The following is a 24235-nucleotide window of genomic DNA, read 5'->3' as shown; positions in this document are numbered from 1 at the left end:
GAAAGCCACAGCTCTGAGCCTTCATCTGCTCGCTTCGGCCATTGAATGTCTCGCTCTTCTCCCTCTCTCTCTATAGTTTGGCTCTGAAATGCAGTGATGCCCCTCTAATTCTCAAAAATGATAGGTGGGCGGGTTTCTGAGAACCACATCTCTAGGCCTCCCTCCATGACAGCCTCCCCTTCTCTCTCAAGACTTCATGAAACAGCACGAGAGAGAGATAACCCTCTCTAGCCATTCTGTTCTTTTTCATTACATCAAATATCAGGTAGAGAAAGAAACCCCACAAAAGAAAGATATATAAAGAGGGGCAATCCCCTCATGCAATTTTAGTTTTTCTTTTCACTTGATCAAAGATGTCAGGTATAGAAAGGAAGCTCGTGGACTGGAACGAGGAATTCGTATCACAAGAGAGAGGTGGAAGAATAGTCCATTATTATGTGAGAGATGATTCGGGGAACTCGGTTCTGGCAGTGGTGGGAACCGAGAGGAGTGTTCGTCACATGGTTTATGTTGTTGCAGAGGGATTCATGGAGTCTGAATGGTTTCAAAGGCCCCCGACGAGTAGCAGTAGCAGTGGCAATGGCTCCTCTTTCAAGTGGAGGTCGAAGAGAGAGGTGGTTGATTGGCTGTCTTCCTTGCTTTCTGATGGCAACCGCACATTGAGTAATCTCTTTCTCTCTCCCTCCCTCTCTCTCTCTTTCTCTCTCCCTCAAAAGAATCGATCTGACTGCGTTTTCTTCTCATAATAAAAAGGGGACCCCGGTAATGAACAAGAGAAGTTGCTTATCTCTGTCTCATTCACTCATTTCCTAGAAGGGTGCGGTTTGTATAGAGCCTAGGCTCTAAACAATCAAATTAGAGCCTACTTTCAAGTAGTGTCGAGAAATGTGGTTTCAATACTGGAAATCTTTGTGGTAACCTTAAAATATATTTTCATCTTAAATATATTTTCATATTTATTTATAAAGTTTAAAGCGTCAAAAATAGTATAGATTGACAGATCTATGAAAATTTGAAAATTGACGGTAAAAAATTGTATTGCAAAATGCACTATTTCTAAAACTTGAAATCCATTTTTTCTCATGTCCATGCATCTTGATGTCGAGATGATCAATTTGAAGATGTTTGGGCATCAAAACAACCTCTTCTACTGAAATTTTTGAGGTAGGCTCAAATTTGATTGTTTAGAGCCTCGGCTCTATATAAACTTTTCCTATAATCAGCATTTTTTTGTTTACTAGTTATTTAAAGTTTCACTATTCATTCTGGTTGATGTATTTCCTTATGCTCTCCTTCAGTTCCCATAGTATAATTGTAATGTGTTTATTTGCATTTTCTCAAAAACTTACATTTTTCATTTGTGAGTTTTCTTTGATCACGCATCAAAACTTCCCCAGTGGTTGTTGGCTTCTTGCCACTTCAGGTTGCAAAATATTGATTTGAGCGATTCATTATGGGAATGGGGTTTAGAGAAAAATATATCGGTGGGTTTTTAGTAATTTCTTTAGGAGCTGCTGTTGTGATTTTGTGTTGATCAGTTTTACTCGTCTGCCAAAAGTATAGTTCACGCTTTTGCTCTTTGGAGGAGGGTGGGCCTGAATTTGAGCTTGCAAACAGCCCTTTTTAGCTTTCTTTGCATGAATGGACTAATGCACGTTACCACCATTAATGCATTTGTTTACATCAGAGGCTTTTTATTAATGTTTGCTTAGGTAGAATAAGTTCTAGGATGTATTGCATTTGATCAGTCCTTGTTGGCACTTTCTGTTTATCTGTTAAAAAATCTATGTCATGATATCTACTAACTCAAGCAAATGACTGATCCATTCATTTTCACAAATATTAAGGGCCAATTGGTGTTTGATGATGGCATTGGGCTTGGTGAAAGATAGTAAACCTTTGGTAAATGAGTCCTTTATTTTGGGATGGAAGATGGAAAAAAAGGCTGATGTTTCATCCTTTTGCCCATATTTTCTATCCCAGCTTGAAAGCTTTTGACAACCAAGATTTAAGTTTATCATGGTACAGTACTTTAAGTTTATCATGGTACCGTACAATACTTTAATAGTTAGAAATTATTGATTCTCTTTCATTGGGAGTATTCTTCAAAGAGATAAACAACGGGTGTGTATTTGGAGAGATGGCATTGACTTCTCTATCAATCTAAGATATGAGGGAGTCGCATATTGGAATTTCCATAATATTTATGGTTTTTGGAAGAGTGTACACCTTAAGAAAGTGTCTGGCAAACATGCTGAATATGAGAGAAGCTTGTTTCATAACAAAAGATTAGGAAAAGAGCCTGGGCATAATTGGTTAGCACTTGACGACGATTTTCAACATTACGTCTTAGGCTCCATTCCTACCGAGGGCAGGGGCCCTCTCCCCACTGACTCACCCCAAAAAACAAACAAAAAGAAAAAAGAAAAAAATATTAGGAGAGCTGTGTTCCTCTCAAGTTAGCTTTTCTCTTCTTGCTTGCTATTTGGGAGTTACTTGTTGGAGCCTGTTACTATGATATTATTTTGGGAAAATTACAAAAAAACCCCCAAAATGTACTATTTACGCAACTTACCCCCAGCCAACCTTTCCTTTCACTTTTTCCCCACAACAACTTTTCTTCGCAAAAAACCCCCTAAGGTAAAAAGTTATTATTATTTGGACGGAAATACCCTTCCTATACAAAAAAATTCAAGTGGTGGTCCCAAGTTTTGTATTGCCGGAGCATAGAATAACACTGTCGGAGCGCTTTGTAATGATTGCCGGATCGAAATAGGTACTGCCGGAGTGCTGTTGCTCTAGAAGGTGTACCGTTAAAGTGCCTTCATTTACCACTGGAGCGCTGAAAACCTTGCCGAAGCACCCTATTGCACTGCTGGAGCGCTGTGGCTCCAGCGACCCCACTGCCGGAGCGCATTCATAGAGTGCCAGAGTGAAAGGTCTCCAAAAGGTGTACTGCCGGAGCGAGATCACGTTATGCCAGAGCAAATTCGTCTACTGTCGGAGCAAATTACCACGCTTTCGGAGCGCTGTAGAAGGTGTACTGCCGGAGCGAATGTCAGTATAGCCGGAGCGCGTTTTTGTACCACTGGAGTGACGTAATCAACGGCCGGAGTGCTCTGGCTCCAAAAGGTCTACTGCCGGAGCAAGTTTTTGTATCGTCTGAGTGCGTTGCCTTTGTTGCCGAAGAGAGAGAGAGAGAGAGAGAGAGAGAGAGAGAGAGAGAGAGAGAGAGGAAAGGCGTGTGAAAAAGGGTATTTTGGACTTTTTTTTAGTTCTTTTTGGGTTGGGGAGGTTTTTGTGAAGATAAGTTGTTAATGGGAAAAAGGTGAGAGAATAAAGTTGGATGGGGGTAAGTTGAATATTGGGGGGGGGTTTTGTAATTTTCCCTATTAATTTTCTACTAGAAAATTGTTTTGCAACCACTAGTATACATGCTTCTTATGTGTTTCTAGCTACTACTATTTGGGATAGATTCTTAATCTGTGGAACTCACTTGCCTAATAATAATGGAAAGCTGCTAAGTATACGATGTGAGAGTGTGTTAGAGTTGTGGGGTCAGTCTTTCTTTTGTTGCAAAAATGATATATATAGGTTGGATGCAATAAAAGGTGATTGGGTGGAAGGGAAATCCAAGAATCCATGTTTCCGAATGAACTTCTAACAATAAAAAAGATTAATAACAGGATTTTCTGGAAAGTCCAAAGTCTCCTAAAAATAGAAGGTCCATTTGTATATATAGAAAAGGATATTGCGTCATAGGATGAATTAGCATGTGCAGACTATTCTCCTAATGATAAATCAAAACATAACAAATTCCCAATAAAAAACTATATTTCTTTCTCTTAACTATAAATGAAGCAATATCATTATGAATGTGCATAGTATTCGACACATTATATGACTAAAATTTTGAAATTCTAAAAACCCATTTTATTACCCTATATACCAATGTTCTAAAATTTGCTGAGTCCAATTCGAACTTGGGCAAGTTGCTCCCAACTCTTGGGGGCCCCAACTGTTGATTAAACCGCTGAGTCCTAACTATAATTGTTGGAATTGGGAGTAGGATCGGCAATGGGGTATTATGAAAGACTAGAAGGTCCCTATAGCTGAGAGCACCGTCCGTATGGTACATATGTTAGGGATCGAGATCCCCAATTATTATAGATATCCTTCCCAACCTTTTGTGGATCTTGCTTCCAACCTTTAAGAATATATATAGTCTAGGACTATATGTTACCCCTTAAAGTAGGGATCTCTCTATTTGTTGCTAGCAAGCAATGTAAGTGTATTAATATATAGCTGCATTACTAGCTGACTATAAATAAATAAAATCATCAGTCTGGTCATTATCTTGGCCTTTAAGTGCGGATTGAGATCCTTATCAATGGGCTTTGATATCCTCAACAGTGGCGATCGAGATCATAAAATTTAAAAATCGAGATCTTTTAAAGATCCCTTTTCAAGAACGCTGGAGCAAGATCCGGAAGCAGGGTCCAGCCAGGTTGGTGGATCGCAGCAACTATAGTCCTAAGAGTGAATTGGGCAGTTATTTGTTGGACTCGGGTGACTCCCATAGGATTTTCTAGATTGAGAATATTAAAATAGGGTTTGACGAAAAGGCCCTAAACTTTCTAGAGCTTTGGATCAAATTAACTATGAAAAATAACTTTTCATTTTGTGTGAAGGTTTCCATAATTTGTTATGGTTTGCGTTATCTTTTATCTTTTCATTTCGGGATTTTCTACAGCCTTTTTCTGGACTCAAGCTAGACTTGACGAGTCAACTTGGGACTCATTGAACGGACTCGCCCCAGGCATTGGCTGGAGTCTCCAGGGTTTAAAACTCTGTTATATACTATTTATGCTCTGACTCTTAGCTCCACGTGGCATTGAACAAAAAATTTGTACTCTCTCTTTAACTTTAGTAGGGAAGATATTATTTTCTTATTTGGAGAAGTTTCAATTCTTGGGGTAAATCTAGTAACTTGGAGGGTTTCCTCTTTAATAGATTTCTGATGACTCAAGGACTTGGGTTTCAGGTGTTACCAAGTGTCCAAGTAGCTACTGTTCAGCACTGCAGGTTGGGAAACCTAGGCCTGTTGGGTTTCATGGTTTCATTCTTGCTAGCTCTTGCATAAGCACTAATCTATACCCCTTCCTCATGAGTAACTGGTACATGTGAGAAGATTCGAGTTTGCAGCATAGTTACATTGACACATTTCCACTTATTAACATGAATCATATGTTGCCATGCCTAGACTCGAATTTGCCATTCTGTCTATATGTGTTGGCTGTGTCTAGATGTTAAGCAGGGTTTCTAAACTGCTATCAGAAGCGTTGGCTCACATTTGTCTCTCCTTTTTATGGCAATATTAACCAATCCAACCTCTGAAGTAACAGGAAAGAAAAACCTTTGACACTTGCTATTTAAACTTCCAAGAATACTTGGAAATCTTTTACCCTATTTAATGCTCCATGCATATAAATAGAGTATAGCGAGGATTTTCTTAATGTCTTACCTTATGTTTCTGGAATTAAGATAAAGAAGATTCTGTACATATGCCTCTCTCTTCTAGGGGGAAACAAGAAGATATAGGGCTGAATGTAAGCTTTTTAAAGAAATGCATTGGATTTTTGTATATAGTATGAGACATTGTATTGAAAAAATTGACAATTTTTTTCGGAATTTTATTAACAGTACATTTAATTTGTCATAAATTTTTATATATTTAAAAATATTTGCATGGCATGTTTGTCTGCATTGGTTTTTTACTTGAAGAGTTAGACAGCTAAGACACTGAGCTAGTGTCAGTCTTTATGTAAAACGATTCTATCACAAAGGTGCTTTTGTTCCACTAAATGTGCTATTTCTTTATTTTTTAGTAAAAGGCATAAGAAGTAAGTACGGAATTATTGTATTTAAAGTTTTGCTTGCTATGAAGCATGGATACAGCTGCACCAGGGCTAGGACACCTAATTACTTTGCAATTTTACATGTATTTTTGAAGTATTCAACATGATCACGGATCTCGTTGTTGAAGTATCCATGTATCATAGATTGCAGAACAACATATTTCTAGGCTTCATCGAACACTTCCTATAAAAGAACACCTATATTTGTAATTTATGAATCAAGAATCAGAAGCCGATTACCTGATCATAAATGATTATGTACAATTCTGATGTCCTCTCCTTGAGACGTGCCGAAAAGCTTATGAAAATCCAGGTTATTTTTTTTTCTGTGGATTGTCACTTTTCCTCTTGTGTGTATTCCTCTAGAAACTCATCTGGTGATCTTTAAGTTTTGGGTGTATTTATGCATACCCCTCAGTTTGCCCTTTAACAGCAATAGACAAAGGCTACCCACTTAGGTTTGAAGGTTTTTCATTGGGGAGTATTGCTTGGTGTCGTGTTAGCTACGAAAAGCGTATTTTTTTCTTTTACATCACATGTGGGCATGTGTTGACAGCATAGTCTTTTAAAAAATTATGTAGGCTAAAACCCCTTAATAGAGCCTCTTTTTCTCTATCATTTTGTATATTTTTGAAAGCCCCCTTAATCTTGCGCTAGGATGTTGCTTCCACTGGCTTCGCAGTTTAACCCCATTAGATGAGGTTTGATGTTTTCATTTGAAAGGAAAAATGGATTTGAATATTCTTACTTTCCTTTTGTTTTTTGGCATTTTTTCTTGTTTTTCTAAGGAGTTGTGTGAGACTCTCTGAGAATCCCAATTCAGTTCACCACAGGCTTGGCTTACATTGCATGCCAAGTGCTTGTTTTCAAACATTGGCATCTTCGTGTGTTTTTTTATTTTTATTTATTACATCTTCATTAGTTTTATGAAATAATCCTTTTTGTTTTGGGAGGTAATTTAGTGGTGGGATTGGAAACTAGGATGTTCTCTTCGCAAACCAAAATAACCCCCTTATATTTTGGATCCTTGTGTTATTTATTTTTTGAATCTGTTAACTTTTATATTAAAAGAAAGGTGTACAAGTTACAAAAAATGGCTACCCACAGACCGGGTGCTGTATGCAAGAGACCCTCTCAGAATGTGCAATACAAAAAGAGATAGGTAACCACAAAAGCTATACATCCTTAGAAAAACATCAAAAAGTAAAGGAGCCAAGAGCTCATAGAAGCAAAAATGATTCCGGATGTTGTATACAAGAGATCCACTCGGAATGTGCAATACAAAAACAGATAGGTAACCACAAAAGCTATACATCCTTAGAAAAAACATCAAAACGTAAAGGAGCCAAGAGCTCATAAAGATGCAAAAATGGTTCCGAGTGGGTCGTCGTCTCGATTTGCTGCTCCTTTAGCGAGTTCGTTTGCTGCTGCATTTGCTTCACGCCATGTATGCTTCCATGAGACGTTTGTACCCTGCAAATGTGGAGTATTTTGTCAAAAGTGCGTGCTAATCTCCAAGGGCAATTGGATGAGCCTGATGCCCATGTGATGATGTTTTTGGGGTCACCCTCTTCAACCATGGTTGTATCACAGCTACGGTTGAAGTTCCTAAGTTCTAGGAGGGCGAGGGCCTCTGCAGTGTTTTAATCAGCGTGGCCGATGAACTTAGGGTAGGAGAAGAGTGGCCATCCTTTCATGGTCTCAAACGATACCCCTAATCACAACTGAGCCTGGGTTGCCTAGGGAGCAGCCGTCAGAGTTAAGTTTGGATTGCCCAGGTTTGTGGTTTTGTGGGGGGGTGGGGGTTTCCAAAGGGAAGAATGGGGAATTCAGGTGGACCTTAGGTGCAGAATGGCTTGCCAATTTTGATGAAAGTCCATGTGGCAGAAATGTTTGAGGACAATGTTGTTTTTGGCCCAGAAAATGACAGACTCCTTCACCCTGTTCTTCTTGGAAAGTCCTGTTTGTTCCACTCTGCCCATATAACCCACAGTGTGGCTGCTATGGATGCCCACCTGAGAAGGACTCCCTATTTTGCCGAATGGAAGGGGGTGTAAAGAGCTGAAAAGTTGGGGAACAGACCTCGCTGTCAGGACCAGTTAAAATGCTGTGGCAGGTCCCCCTAGAGATCCCTTGCCACCCTGCTGTGAATGAAGTAGTGGGTGTTGCTTTCTTCGTCCACTGTATACATCATGCATCTATTTGGAATGGGAACTCCCCTTTTTTGGAGCTGGTCGACGTTAAAGTCCTTTCGGTTAGGAAGATCTAGTTGAAAACTTGGATTTTAGGGTGAATGAAGGGGAGTCAGGCCCTCCAGGTGATGAACGAAGGTGAGGCAAGAAGAGTTGGTGATTGGAGTTTGTGGTAGAAAGAGGTGACTGAGAAGAGACCTGAGCAGCAGGAGACCAAATTATCCTATCCTCTTCCTGGGTGGGGAGGAAACAGATTGGAGGTAGGAGGACAGTGCAAGGAAGTTATCCAATGCATTGTCCTCGAGGGGCCTCCTAAAGTTGGGGTTCCAAATTCTAGAGGAGCCCAAGATGTTGAAATGGTCGGCTACTGAGCCCTTGCCATTTCGGGTGAGGAGGAATAGATTAGGGAAATGCTCCTGCAGAGTGGTATTACCCTACCCAGAGGTTCTTGACTTGGTTACCAACCCGTGGCCGGAATCTAATCTTCGAGGTTCAGGCTGTGAAGCATGAATATCCATGCTCCACTTCTAGAATATTTTGGATCCACGTTCTGCGTTTTTTTTTTTCCTTATCTTTTCTACCTGGATAAATGTCACCTGGATTAGTTTGCATAAAGGCAAAGATTACAGATCTATGTAGCAGCATGGGGTTAGTGTTGAAGAAGGGCACACAAGTAATATCTAAATGTTTTTGAGCTACGAAATTAATTGGAAAGTGTTGATTAATGAGCCTTGGAATTGTTTGATCGTGGTTTGAGTCATTTTTCTTGCCTATTTTGACTTCATTTGGAATTATGTGCATGATATTGACTTCTCATGCATGTTATAGTTCAATTTTCTTGTTTTGTGCATTCCCAAAGTTGACCTGACTCAGGCCGAGTTTGATGACATCATTCAAATCCATATTTTTATTTTGTTGGGTATAAATGAATTGAATGATGAAGTACCCAATGATTCTAGAATGATGGGGTATGTTATGAAAAAAGGTGCAGTTTCACACCTGATATCTTTATGATTCGGAGAAACACGAGGCCTCCATTCGTGTATTTGCACTTCCAAATGACTTGTCCTAAACAGAAGTAGTATTAAATAGTTATTGCGTTGCCACTCCTGCAACAGAATCCCCAGTTAATGTGACAACTCGCATTTCAGAATGTGATGCTTCAGTCTCTGGATTTGACGAACGTGAGATCTATCACAATCGTAAGGTATTCGCTCGTCTTACTTTCATTTTTAATTTCTTCTAGATATTCTACTCTCTCAGAGTCATAAAACTAATACCATGGTTCTTCATGCCAGGGCCTTTTTGCAAGAAAGCTCAAGGGCACTGGGGATATTGTGTGGTCTAGTGAGGTTTGGACCTGTGGTAAACAGCTAAGGCATTACCACTCATTTTGCCGAAATGGAACTCTTATAACGGTAGCTTCATCCTTCCACCACTCCCACCTCTCCACTTCTCTCTCTATCTGTCCCAAGTTCAGAATTATAGCACATTCATGATATTTGTTTATCATTTTATGTTTCATGTGGGCGAGGCCATACTTTGTGGCTCACACACACTCCAAATAAATGTGTTATTCCCCTGTAAGTTTTAACTACAATTGAGCCCCTTGATCTATTTTCTCTAAAGTAAAGAATAAAAAAAGACAACTAGAAGTACTTCACCATGGGGGTTTGAATGTTCTGAAACATGCCTGTACACAAACACATTTTCAAGTAATAATTGTGGAGGAGGGGGTGTCAAAAAATGATAAGAAAATCATTGAAATCACATGTGAATTGACATTGAATGGGATACTTGGAAATAAAAGAACAAAAATCCGTAGGAGAATAACATAAAAGTGTTAGCTAAAGATAGAAAAACACTATTGAAATGCAACTTTCTACAAATTTACATATATCAACACTATTTAAATGCAACTATTGAAAAGCACTATTTTCAAGTACGCAGAGACATGTTTACATGTGCATGTGTGAACATATTTAGTTATTTACATATCACATTCATATATGTAGCTACCTGCCCTTGACCAGTTCATTTCCATAGTCATTTTGCTGAAAAAATTAATTCCTTTTTAGTCCTTACATACATGAGAAAAAAGAAGAGAAGAGAATGTTGTGAAGTTTCTTCCTTAAATTTTGGTTCTGTTATAAACACTTCAAAGAGGTTTACTGTCATCATGGTTTTTCAAGCACACATAGATATGTTCATATGTGCATATGTGTGAACATATTTGTTATTACACATCACATCCATATATGTAGCTACCTTCCCTTGACCAGGTCATTTCCATTGTCATTTTGCACAAAAATGTATTTGTGAAGTTTCTTCCTTAAATTTTTGTTCTCTATTAAGCACTTCAAAGCGGTTTCCTGTCATCATGTTTTTTCTTGAACTGAGACAGCATCAATTTAATACCCCTTTTCAGATCCATTCATTTGTCCTCGTCATGTCAGTTGAGGGGGACCACCATCTTGCATACATAGAAGACATGTACGAAGACAAGAAGGGCCGGAAAAAGGTCAAAGCTCGGTGGTTCCACCAAAACCAAGAAGTTGCAGGCATGATTTCCCCACCCCAACCCCACCTATACGAAGTATTCATAACCCCACACTCGCAAGTTCTCAGTGCCGAATGTGTTGATGGCCTTGTTCCTGTCTTGACTCCCAAGCACTATGACCAATGCTTGGCTGCACTTCCTCCCACTTTTTCAGGCCGAACCCACCTTTGCTCTCGCCAATTTGGTAATGGATCAGTTAAGCCCTTTGATGTAAGTAAACTTCATGGCTACTATAACCAAAAAATCCTCTCTTGTATTGATCTTTATACTATCTCTAAGTACGAGTTAACTTGCAAAAGCCCGATACCATATGGAGAAGAGGAAGCTGGGCATATAAAGGTGGGACCCAGAAAAAGTAGGAGTTCTAGAGGGCGTCAAAAAGGCCTGCCAGAACAAACTCAAGTTGAGGTTTTGGATACAGTAAACGGGTTAATTGGTGTGGAACCAGTTGATCAATGTTCGAGGTTTGGGAGGCATGAGGAGCCTTTTGGGGTCAAGCAAATTGGACAAGAGACTTGGGCCTCACAACTATTCAAGACTAAGGATAAGATAGAGGTACTCTGTCAAGATAGTGGGATCAGGGGCTGCTGGTTTAGGTGCACAGTTTTGGTGGTATCTCGGAAGCAGCTGAAGGTTTGCTATGATGATCTTTTAAGCGAAGATGAAAGCGGGAACTTAGAGGTGTGTTTGGGACTTTTAAGACCTCATGTTTAGAGTCCTAATGAGATAGTGAGATGCAAATTGAAAACCAAAGTCAAACTTCTTTTTGAATTGGAGTTGTATCTTTAGGGCCTGTTTGGAGGCTTGACAACTTGTTTTTCAATGGGGTAAAAAGGGCATTTTCTTGTTGCAGGGCTAGGGACATTTTGGCATTTTGTCAATGTGGGGTTACAAAAGGGAGGCATCCTTAAATAGTGGAGTGGACCAAGCTGGGTCGTATTGCACCCGTAATACTCAGCTGTCCCAATCGAGCTTTAGTTAATGAAATCAGTGGTCTAAAACTCGGCCAAGTCCACTCAGACTCAGCTGAGTTCGCCAAGCCAAGTACTAGGATTCAACTTGGGTCACTTAAAAAAATAAAAAGAAAAAAATGATAAAAATTATAGAAAAATATGGAATCAGGGTCTAAAAATTATTTCTGTAATTAGTATTTTTTTTACAATGAATTGTGAGTTTTTCTTGCCATATGCCTGTATTTATATTTTCCTTTTTTTTTTTTGGATTTTTCTAAAATGTCTCCAACCATAAATCAATTTTTTCGAAATCCATGTTTTGTATTTTTTAGCTTTTTCAGACTTTTTATGTTGCCTTTTATTTCACTTTTATGATTTCTATTTTATTTTTAGATAATTTTTTTATTATTTCTTTTTTAGGGCCTTTTTGGCACTATACGCTACTTGGCCAAGTCCACATGGACTCGGCTGAGTTACTCTCCTCGGGCGAAGGTGGAGTTGGAGGCCCGAGGTGAGTTAGAAAAACTTTGAAGGAAATCACTTTGCGAAAATATACTTCAATGACCTATATAGATTGTTCCATTGGGTTTATCACCATTCAATAAAATGATGGAATGGTTATGGAGAGAGCATGTGGCACAGTAGAACAGGACATGGACCCCAACTATCAAGTTCCACACTCTCTCCATCGCTATCTATCATTTAACCAGACATGATGAACCCACTGGGTTATTCCTCCGTAGTCCATTGGATCTTTGTCTTCTTTCCCAAATGATTTCACATGGAAATTTGGCATGACATTCAAAATTTTTGCTTGGGATTAGATTCATCCCGTTTAAAACACAAAACTGGTCACTTTTCGTTCTTGAGAAGATTTTACAATTTGTGAACACTGAAGCCCCATTTTTTTCTTTTGGGTATTTTGACAAGTTTTTTTGAACCATGAAACTGTGCGTGTTTTGTTTACACAGGAATGGGTACCTGCCTTCAGGCTAGCAGCTACTGATAAGTTGGGAATGAGATGCTCAGGGCGCCTCACTGTTCGTCCTTCTCCTCCAGAAAGTCTTTGTGGGAGCCCTTTCAGGATTGGGACCCCAGTTGATACTTGGTGGAATGATGGTTGGTGGGAAGGAGTGATTGTTCGGATCAGTGATGATGGAATTGATACTCTTCAAGTTTATTTCCCTGGTAGGCATGCATCTATTTTTTTTAACTCTTGTTGCTATTTTAGTGGTAACAAGGTGTCTATTTTATACATTGATGAGTCTTTGCTTATCCTAGTGCTACACAATTATTTATTTATTGGGATGGTATATTATAGTCAACACCTCAGTGGGCCATCCAGTGAATGATGGACGGTGGTGGAAAGTGGACCCACTAGAAATGGAAATGATTCCAATCGTCGTTTCCCATATTCCATCAACATCCATCATTTTATTAGATGATATTGACATATTTCTTCGTTTATTGATATTCTTGTTCTGCACTTTATTTATTTTTTTGATTGGTAGTGTTCTGCACAATTATATGCACAAGGAGTACTAGTATTGGATGATTAGTTTGGAACTTTAACTACTTGAACCTCTGAGCTTGAGGTCCATTCTAATGGATGGATCAGATAAAAGTTAAATTACAGACTATTCCTGAAAAATAGGTTACTTTGCACTGTTTGCAGGCTATTCAGTTAAGAGTAGGCAATCTTGGTTCATGAAAATCTAACATATTGTTCCTAAAGCAATATGGTTTATGTTCATTTAATATAATTTAGACTTGACTTGAGTAATTCCATATGTGAAAACCATGGACTCTCTGATTCTAATTGTGTTTCTTAAAAAACTACATTTGATTGGTGTCTATTGCACCTTCTATTTTAAAGCTTTGTTTTGTCAATTTCATGGTTTTAGGTGAGGATGTGTTATTGGCCTTCCAAAGAGAAAATTTGAGGATTTCAAAGGATTGGGTGAGGAATAGATGGGTGGATGTGAAAGAGAAGCCTGACATACTATCTTCCATGACTGACATCAGCTCGTCCCCAAAGCTTCTCGCATGGTTGCAAGAAACTAGAAAGACCTATTCAAGTGCACGGACCCAATTCAGTGGTTCAAAGGATGAGGTTACTTCCAGACATGATAGAGATGATGATGGTGATGATTTTGATGATGATGGTGATGATTTTGATGATGATGATGATGATGATGAAGATGAAGATGATGATGATGATGGTTTTGGTAATGATGGTAGTGATGATGGTGGTAAAGATGGTAATGATGATGATGGTGATGATGAGGAGGAGGATAAGCTGGAGTCAAAGAGGTTGAAGTTGGATAATGGAGTAGTCACAGGATTGATGGCTATTGTTGAGGTGAATTCCTAAATAATTTGAGTGGTGAATTCGCCTTGGTAGTTTGAGATTGTGAATATGTTAGTTGGGTAAGATAGATGTTGGCTGTTTTTTTTGTTTTTTCTGGGTGAGTTAGTGGGGAAATGGCCCCTACCCTTGGTAGGAATTGAACCTAGGACGTAGCATTGCAAATTGTCAAGTGCTAACCGATTAAGCCTGGGCTCTTTTCCTAACAGCTGTTTGTTTGAATTCATGAATCCCGATGAAAGAGGTTTTAGGTAATCTTTGAATGTACATAAGTTAGTTGTTGACAGCTGGGAAACGTAGAAGTTTGGGTATTGGGGAGGGGTGTGGTTTTGTCTACATTGAAAGTTCCATTACAAACTCGCAAATTTAGAAGAAAAGACTCGTGAAGAATAAATTCATGTGCTTGTGTCATGAGTGGGGTTCCTTCTTGTTTTGTCTCTCAAGAGAGAGAGAGAGAGAGACAGAGACAGAGAGAGAGTTTCGTTAATGGACTTGGTATCTTTCGAAAGGCATATAGAGAAAAGAACAGCTAGGTAGAGTCTACCTCGATTTCCTTGTTCACAGTTCGCACTCTTTGTAAAGCTCCCCACTGCAAACGCATATTCCATTTATTTACCTGATGCAAGTTCAGTGCCAGAGCAGTACAGAATGTTTGTTAAGGTTGAAATGTCAACTTACCCACCGAAAAAGAGTATAGTAGGACACTTTGAATCGTTGATCATAGCAGTCATAGAGTTTGGAGGGTGATGGGGGAGGTGGGTCCCACTCTAACATGTCATTACTGACTTGTGTATGCTACGCTTAGTCATGGTTAGCCAGTAGCCAACAAATACGACTTTTTTTCAATAAAGTGTTTTTTTTTTTAATTAGATAAGAACTTCAAATTTTTTTAAAGGGTACAGTTTGTATAGATTCTAGGCTTTAAACAATCAAATTAGAGCCTAGCTTCAAAGAGCGTCGGGTCGGGAAATGTAGTTTCAATATTGAAAATCTATGATAGCTTCAAAATATATTTTCATCTATTAAAAAATAGTGTAGATCGAACATATCTATGAAAATTTGAAAATCTTGAAAGTTGACGGTCTAAAAATACATTACAAAATATACTATTTCCAAAACTTGAAATCCATTTTTTTTTCTCATGTCTCTATGCATCTTGATGTGGAGATGATCAATTTGAAGATATTTGGGCATCAAACGAACCTTTTTTAGTGAAATTTTTGAGGTAGGCTTTAATTTGATTGTTTAGAGCTTCGGCTCTATATAAACTTTACCCTTTTTAAAAGATCTTCTAAAAATCACATTTCTTTCATTTTACCTTTTTCCATAAAAACGACTTTTTAAAAGAATCTCTTCCTTTTAACTTATTGATACTTTATTCTCTTTATGTATTTGACATCTTTGAATTTGGATAATGAGATAAGCGTATTAAAAGTATGATTAATTCAAGAATCCTGATTTAACAAATAAATTTTACCACAAGTATTTACTAACATAATCCCTTAAAAGACTATTAAAAACAAAGAAAACACGAGCAATGTATTACTAGAAGAAAATTATTTACCAAATCAATTGTGTATTGCGGATTACAGGTAGAGGAAAAGTGGCCTAATGAAAAATCTTCATTTCTCTTAACTAAGGGCATCAGTCGTTCATTATAGGTAAAGATTTTGGTATGTAAAGATTTCATTATAGGTAAAGATTTAGATAGTTAGGAATTCGAGGTTTTCATTATCATAGTCTTTTTTCAACTATTTGAAGTCGGTTAAGAATTCAAATTGAAATTCAAATATACACATATTGTTGAGTGCAAGTAAACATTTATTGGTTTCTTTTTGTATAATGCAGAACATTGATTGATTTCACCTGTATGATTTTTTTATTATTTAATTGGTGTATACGACACAATAATTTGGATGGACAATTGATTCACATTTTTTGGTTTTTGTATTTTTGTTAACTTACATTTTTATATTGAGGATCATTTTTTTTTGGGAAATTATCAGAAATATACTTTAGATTTTGCTTAATTAGAAAAAAAAAAACTAATTTTTTCATTAATCTCATCTGTTATTTTTTTTTCTCACTTTTAACGTTTATTTTCATTAAAAAATCTTTCACGGTAGTGCTGCAAAAAAGCGTCATTATGGTACTTTAAGTGCCGTAATGCTTTTAAAGAAGTCATGCCCACCGGCTCAGATTATGGCCTAGAGCCTTGGCCTCTGCAATTCACTGTTTTCTCTCTTAAATCTAGGCCTGCAACTCTATGTTTCTCTCTCCTAAATTCCTTCTTCAGTGTGTCGCGTTGATTTCGACATTGGGTTGGCCTTCAGTTCTTGGAGTTTTATAGGAAGCTGAAACTGCCCAGTCATAGCGAAAGCATTTGTGCCCATGTTGAAGAAACTTCTCACCCCAGGCTTCCAATAACACCATTAGCTTATCTGAAGCCTCAAACAAACGTAATGCATTAGCTTAAGCCCTCTCCTTCTTCTTCTTCCCCAATTTGGCCTGAGCACACCCAATGTTTTTTTTTTCTCAAATTGATAGGCTATATTACCAAAAATTAATACATGGGGATTTTCAAATATGAAATAGTGGAGCTCCACAGTCCCCCGGCAATCACTACTAGGGCGCCTTTGGAAAGACGTAACTGGACCTCTCCCTCTATGCTTCTTCTTCTTTCTCAATGCTCAGTACTCTCATGGACAGATAAATGACCAATATCTCTCCCCCCTCCTTTCCCTACCCAAAGTTTTTAAACAAGACTTGCAATTCGCCACTTTCACTCACCTTCTCTGGTGTCTACTCTTCCGCTTCCACTTTTGATCTTCTCTCGATTATTACGGTAAAAATTTATCATGATGCTAAAAGGCATCATTAAGTACCGTATAATCTTTGAAAAAAAGAAAAAAAAAAAAAAAAAAAGGGAGAAATTATCAGATATATACTTTAATTTTTGCATAATTAGAAGAAAAAAAAATCTATACTTTCATAAACTTCATGTATACTCTTTTTTCTCATTTTTTATGTCTTTTTTATCAAAATAGCATTCATGGTTACCATGAAAGAATAATGCATCATAGTACTTAAAGTGCCGTAATAACTTTCAATTTTAAACCTTGGCTTACACAATTCTTGTTATTTGTAAATGTAATTGTTGTATTTAATATTGTTGTTATTTCATTGTGCGCTTCAAATAAATATGTGGTATGTTTTGTGTTATGACAACTGAGTTAACATTTTTGTTGTATTTAATAAAGATTTAGTAAAAAATTTGTCAAGTATTACCTAAAAGGGTGTGGTTTGTATAAGGTTACAACCTTAAACAATCCAATTAAAGGTGAATCTCCAAACTTTATCATAACATGTAATTTTGGTGTAAACAATTCTTAAGATTATCTGAAAATCTATTTTTATTTTTAATTACAAAATTTTAAACTCCAAAAAATATTAAAATCAAGTAGATCTATAAGCATATGAAAATCTCGAAAATAGACAGTCTAGATAATGTGTTGCAAGATGCACTGATTCAAAGACTCAATTTTTATTTTATTTTTTCATATTCATACATCTCGATGTCGAGATGATCAATTAGAGGGTTTTTAACATTAAAACAACCTTTTTCGATGGATTTTGATGTGCATTTTTAGTTCTACATTTTAAGGTTGCAACCTTATATAAACTTTTTCCTTACCTAAATTATACCAGATAAGGATACAAAATTATTATTTAATAACTTTAGTTTATCTATATAATAATAACCATAAATGATAATTTTATCCTATATTATCTTTATATATTTGGTTTTCTTAACTCTAATTTCTTAGCTAAATCTTAAATATTCAAGATTATTTAATTAATTAATTTTTGACAATCCATTTTTTATCGCTTTTCTTGCCTCTGACTTTTTAGAATAAAACCGATTTATTAACACTGTTGTATTGTTATTCCCCAACTTGCGAACTATGCTCTCAGTCACCATCCAATCCATTAATTGGATGGGAGAAAAAATAAGTTTTTTAAGTACTTCTTGGTCATCAATTTTAAATTTTTAACTTCTACTCTTATTATTAATAAACTTGCATTGCATATGTTGTCTTAATCTGGCTAATTTTAGAACATTTTGTTTCTAGGCAGTCCTCCAAAATTCTAACTTTGCATTGATGTCATCTCTACTCTCATAAATCAAAGCTATATCATCCACACATAACATATACTATAGTGCTTCATTCTGTATATGAGCTCAATGCTGACCCCTGATAAAAGCATACTATCACTAAAAACTCACTTCTCTCAATTAGTTGTCCTCACATCAGTTAGTGCTCCCTCATATACGGCTCTCACTATGTCAATATATCTTTCAGAGACTTCTTTCTTTTTATGTCGAAACTAATAAAGAGTATGTAGAGGTGTTTTCTATTTTCCCTTAACTTCTTAACAATTGTCTAAGTAGGAAAATAACCTCAATTGTTGACATTCACCGAATTGATTTTTTGTTACACACATTTCATATATCGTAGTCGTTACTCAATCATTCTGTCCCATAGCTTAACAATGCTGCTCAAAATTTGGTTTCTCGATAGTTCATATAATTCTCTATGTCTCATTTTTTTTTATAAATAGGTATCATGATACTTGTTTTTCCATTCGCCTAACATTATCTTTGTTCTCAAAATCATGTTAAACATCTTGGTCAATTAAGATATGCTAATCTCTCTCAAACACTTTAAAACCTCTATTGGGATATCATTTGGTCCTAAAGCATTTTCTATCTTTATCTTTCTCAAAGATTATGCAGATGTATTTATGACCTCGTTTATGCCAAAGGTTCATTTTCCTTACGACTAGAGCTTAAAAAACATCCGGTGGCTGCCTGTTCAGCTGATTTCCTTAAAAAGCAGAAAAATTAAAAGTAAGAAAAATATAAACCCTTTGAAAAAGGTCAAAGGAAAATAAGAAAAAGAAGAAGAGAAAATGTAAACCTAAAGTCTTTGAAACAAATCTCTGATGCTTTTCAAAAAGGTCGAAAAAACTAAGAAAATGAAAGGAAAGTAACGGAAAGTGCAGGATCGTACTTGAAGAAATGATTGAATAAAACTTAAACCATTTGAGAAACGATTGAAAAAAGATAGAAAAACCCTGGTTTTTTCAACAGATTGAAGAGGTATCCGTTGAATCAGTAAAAAATGATTAAAAAAACCAAAGTATTCATCAAACCGACTATTTCAATAGTTTTTTCATCCACAGACATATTAAATCGTCTTGACCAATGCTTTAAAAATCGGCGAGTTGAACCGGACTCGTCCGGTCCGACTCGGGATTCGGCACAGCCCGTACCGGTTCCAGCACAAAACCGGGAACCGCCTAGTTCTATAGCTCAACCACCGGTTCTCACCCGGTTCTGTCCGGTTCCCTCCCGGTTCTAGCCTCAAAAACACCTTCACACGTGTACACGTCAAGCGTGCGACACGCACTACTCCCCCGTCGATTCCCACCCGGTTCTGTCCGGTTCCCTCCCGGTTCTAGCGGTTTCCTCCCGGCTCTAGCCTCAAAAGCACCTTCACACGTGTGTACGCGTCACACGTGCGACACACACCACTCCCACATGTGTGTACATGTGACACGAGCGGTACACACGTGCCACACACACTCCCACACGTGCCATACGTGCGACACGCATGTGCACGTGTATGCACCGGTTCTATCCGATTCAGGCCTCAAAAATACATTCGCACGTGTGTACACGTCACACGTGCGACACACACCACTCCCACATGTGCCACACGTGCAACACGCACACGCACAAGCACAAATGCTCTAGTGTTTTCACACTTGGGTTTATCTTCCAATTACATAGTTATTTATATAGCATATTTGAATACTCATCTTTCGATGTAGGATAATTCCCAAACATCATTAAATGAAAACAAAATGTAAATATATGTTATTAATAGGCAATTTAAAACACATATGTTAAGGAGGTATGATGGTTATCACTAATGTTATTTGCTTTGACTTCTCAAGTTCGAATCCCCAAATCCCCCCTTGAGCCATATAATAGTTATCCGTTCTTGTGCAATTTTTGTCTCCCTTGGACATATAATAAATTAAAGTGTTATTTCCAAAATTTGTATGCATTTTATTAATTTTTACATTGATAACCAAATCGTTTATTTTATTATTAATTTTTAAATTATAAATCATGTAATGTACTATTTTTCTTACAGTTGTCAATAATACATTTTAAATTAGATAATATTAAATATTTTTAATTTGTTATTATTTATCTAATAAAATAATTATAAAATGTAAACTAATAATTATAATTTCAGTATATAATATTATAATTAGTTAGGTTGTAATAATTTGGGTTTTTTTAGTGGACTAGGGTTTTCGCCAAAACGATATTTTAATGGCTATTCTTTCATTGATTTAGTCTACTCTTTATCATAGTCCATGTATAATTATATATTTTATCCATGATAATTCTATGATTTTTCTTTTATGTGATGCAAATTTAATACTTAAGTTTATACAGGGAAAGAGCATCTCAATATTCACAAATTGATGAAAAAAATGAAAGTTAATAATGTAGTACCCTCATTTCTTATTGGATTCTTAAAAAACAACATTTATAATGAATTTTAATAATTTTTTTGGATTTTTTTGAAGCAATCCGACCGATTCAGTTGATTCCCGATCTAGATCGCCGATTCACCGATCCAAATCGGTTTTTGAGGTGCCCGATCCGAATCACTGATCCGCTTTTTAAACCATTGGTCTTGATAAATTGGCAGCTAACAACATAAGGTAACAAAAAAACGATAGATGAAACTAAAGCATTTAAACCCCTATTTTTTAACATATTGAAATATTCCGGTTTTCTTAAACGTTTTAACCCCTGTTTTTTTTGAGAAGATGATTGAACAACGATCAAAAGATTTGTGTTCTTCTCAGTAAATAACCCTACTTTTCAACGGCTGTGAAATCAAGCCCTGCATATTTTTTTGGCTGGATATATAGACAAATCCAACCAGAAATGCTGGATCTCAAATTCCCCCCAAAAAAACCCACCTTTTCCTTTTTTTTTTTTTTTAAGGTCTTGTTCAAGACCCAATTTTGCAAGGGACTTAGGTCTTAACTTGACTCGGACAGTTCTGAGTTCGCATAACAATTTTTCAACAATTGTTTATATCATTACATTGTTGATGGTATACCTATTTAGGACGCATTGCTTGTGGAACGGTATGTGCTAAGAACCTGAAAGTTAAAAGACTATGCCTTGTGCAAATCAGTTGGGTGAATCGACCATTTGAAAAACCAATATTGATAAACAAGTCATTGTTGGATCAGCGTTCTGGTTAAGAGAATCGACCCGTAAAAAAACTAGACACAAAATAACAAAAAATAAGAAATAGGGGAACCAAGCAATCCAGTTTAACCAGATTGCTCTATTCCCTATAAAGTCAGAGAACTCGTTGGTTATGTGGGGAATCCGAAGAGTTCTAGTTTCAACGGGAACCAGACTAGTTCCTACCGATTCCCGATCTAAATCGGAATTTTTTTAAATATTGGTCCAAAGGTATCTACCCAACTCTTTGGATGTCTAGGTGCTGGACTTGCTGAAGAGTTACGTGGCACACAACAATCAAGTTAGAAGTAGACTTGGAGGGAATCCATGAATAAACCCATTTTCATTCCCCAAAGAAAGATAAAAAGTAAGTGGGATTCACCAAAGAAAGATAAACGGAAGTGGTATGGAAATAAAAAGTTAGTGGGATATGGAATCATGTTGAAATGAACAAAAAGATCAAAGAGCAAAGGACTCTAGTGGCTACCAACCTAAAGTTGGGCTACCAAAACACCTCATGTATATCTTGTCTCTATTTTTTCCTCATTATCCTTAAAGCTCCCTTCTCATGTCTCTCTCACACTTGTGATCACACTAATGTATTTCAAGTGAGAGTGTGAGTTAATTTAAGTGGGGTGGCACCCCATTGTAATAGGGTGCAGTAGTGCTTTGACCACAATTGGATCAGTAGACAGGTGTCCGGGGCATTCAATTTGCGGATAATAATAGGTCGGGTGGGCGGGGTCAAGGTCAGATATATTACTGTTAATGTCAACTACTGGCCACCCAAGCTCAAGCCCGATTCTTAACTACTTCATCACGATCAAGTTACAGCCTGGATGGTGTGGATCACGTTACCTAAGGATCTAATAGTTGGCATGAGGCTACTACACAATATCACGGCAGAGTGGCACAAATCCCCAATGATACACCCGGAAAAAGATAAAAAAAAAAAAAAAAGAAAAAAAAAGAAAGAAGGGTGACAACCGTCAAAACGTTCTTGTTGGGATGATGAGGGCACTCAATGTGGGTGAGGCCGTCCTGACCAACACTTTAGTCACGTGTGAACATGTTCTCTCTCTCAATACAAAAGAAAACCATACTGACCTACCACAAAGAAAAGGTTTCTAGATTAGAGGCACACTATGGGGTCCTATTCAAATTCTTGATTATGCTACTACTCTTACCTCCACCACAATTGGCACAAAGGAAAAAAATTGGTTAAAATAGACATGTCATTTTCTTCTTGTTTTCGCTTTGCCGGAGAGAGAGAAGAGGCTTTGAGCTTTAGATTTGGGCATTGGCCTCCATTGAATTTGATCAATCCAATTTCTTCAACGGTCAAAGCTGGTTGGGCTTTTGTCAAGAACAGGAATTCCATTAGGCCTAAAATGGGCAACTGATTTGATATTCAATATGTTTTTATATCAAAATATACTTTCTTAGCAAATACCCCCAATCAAAAAATAAACTAAAAGAAAGGCTAAACTACCTTTTTTTAACTTTTACCCACGCCTCTCTCTCCTTTGGGCAATAGTGCGGTCTCGCAAATATACATGGCAGTCTGGCACTGTTCTTTTTGGATAAACATGCGGTCCGACAAATTTACATTGCGGTCCAACATTTTTTTCTTAGACAAAATGTAGCCTGGCACTTCTGTTCTTAGACAAACATGTGGTCCGGCAGATCTATATGTTCGTATGATACTTTTATATATGCGGTCTGACATATTTATATATGTTGTTCGACAGATCTATTTGTGTCTGACAAATAATGAAAGCGGTCCGACACATTTTTAGTTTGACGGGTCCGGCAAATTGGTATATGGTGGTCCAGCAGCCAATGTGGCTTTTGGTACCGTGCGTAAGGTAGGAAAGTATATTTTTGGGTAAAAAGTGAGAAAAAAAGTTTGATAGAGAGTAAGTTGCATAAGAAATTTAGGGGCTCTTCATAATTTTCCTTTTTTTTTTTTCACATTTTTCTTGATCGGATCTAAGAGGATGTGCACACGAACAAACCAGATAAACAGGAAAGCCCCTGAAACAAGGAAAAATGAACACTATATATTCGATGAAACCAATTTTCAAATGTTACCTTTAGTTAAGCATGGAATAAGCGTGGGTCTCTACTCTTTAGTGTCTTATGATGCGCAATGCTTCAACCCGCCAAAACCTAGGTTTGGTCATCAGAACGACCTGCCAACCTAGCAGGTCGGCCCTCTGCGTCTAGGTATGAGTCTAAATTTTGACCGTGTAGATCTCAAAATTCAGTGTATATTCTTGAATATTTTTATTTTTTGATTATTCAAATTCCGGAAACGAACCATGATTACTATGTAAATGATCAAGAACTACATTGAACCATGATTACTATGTAATCGATCAAGAACTACATGCAATATATTCTTTTGTTCAGAAATGAAATGTTCTAAATGCTTTTGGAAATTCTTGCGTTTTTTGGACCATCTGCATCTACATGCATTAGGATCCTAATTCATGGATCTCTTGAATCGATAAATAGGATGATCGAATGAATTCAATAAATGTTGGTTGACTACTATACATATGTGTGTGTTCTGGGTTGTTCTAGAATGCACGATTCTGATGGTGATTTTAGAAACCACTTTTCCAAAATGTTCTACAATGGCATGCTCTTATAATTTTTCTCTTCCTTTTTTGTCCAATCAATGGAAGGCACTGAGTGTAATTGTGAATGTTCCAGAATTTAGTATTTCAAAAGTTCTAGTATTCTTTTCACATGCCAAATTTACCTGAGATTTTGAGCGTGTGCCTTACCAAAGCACACCTAAGAAATATTGAAAAAATCCAAAACACCCCGACAAATATTGTAGGGGTTATCTGTTTTATATTTTTTTTTGGGTTCATCATGGTGA

At 37.1% G+C, this 24235-nt stretch overlaps 1 protein-coding gene across 4 annotated transcripts; it reads left to right on the top strand.

Annotated features, from left to right (window-relative positions):
• The first annotated feature begins 212 nt into the window (after positions 1 to 212).
• On the top strand, positions 213 to 14402 carry LOC18438745 (Agenet and bromo-adjacent homology (BAH) domain-containing protein). 4 transcript variants are annotated; one of them, XR_016043046.1, is made up of 7 exons: positions 213 to 663; positions 9229 to 9317; positions 9409 to 9528; positions 10539 to 11351; positions 11524 to 11617; positions 12595 to 12811; positions 13528 to 14402. XR_016043046.1 is itself a non-coding variant. In XM_011626825.3 (6 exons), the coding sequence occupies exons 1-6, from the start codon at positions 354 to 356 to the stop codon at positions 13995 to 13997; spliced, it is 1986 nt and encodes a 661-aa protein (XP_011625127.2). In that variant the 5' UTR covers positions 213 to 353; the 3' UTR covers positions 13998 to 14402. The 4 variants fall into 4 exon arrangements, 3 of the variants coding, with proteins under 3 accessions (XP_011625127.2, XP_006848990.2, XP_088706143.1); XM_011626825.3 differs by lacking the exon at positions 11524 to 11617 and having other exon boundaries at positions 9262 to 9317; XM_006848927.4 differs by lacking the exon at positions 11524 to 11617.
• Positions 14403 to 24235: the final 9833 nt, after the last annotated feature.

This window comes from Amborella trichopoda, chromosome 10 (assembly GCF_054954075.1).
Source record: "Amborella trichopoda isolate Santa Cruz 75 chromosome 10, AtrichopodaSantaCruz75HAP2 v2.0, whole genome shotgun sequence".
Lineage (NCBI taxonomy): Eukaryota > Viridiplantae > Streptophyta > Magnoliopsida > Amborellales > Amborellaceae > Amborella > Amborella trichopoda.
The sequence above is the reverse complement of the archived record's forward strand: the minus strand, read 5'-3'. Positions and strand labels throughout refer to the sequence as shown.

Bases quoted from the DNA above. Each gene is read 5' to 3' on its own strand.
- LOC18438745 (XM_006848927.4), top strand. From the start codon at position 354: ATGTCAGGTATAGAAAGGAAGCTCGTGGACTGGAACGAGGAATTCGTA. The intron at 9,318-9,408 runs GTATTCGCTCGT...TCTTCATGCCAG, and splicing joins AGATCTATCACAATCGTAAG to GGCCTTTTTGCAAGAAAGCT. The intron at 12,812-13,527 runs GTAGGCATGCAT...TCATGGTTTTAG, and splicing joins TCTTCAAGTTTATTTCCCTG to GTGAGGATGTGTTATTGGCC.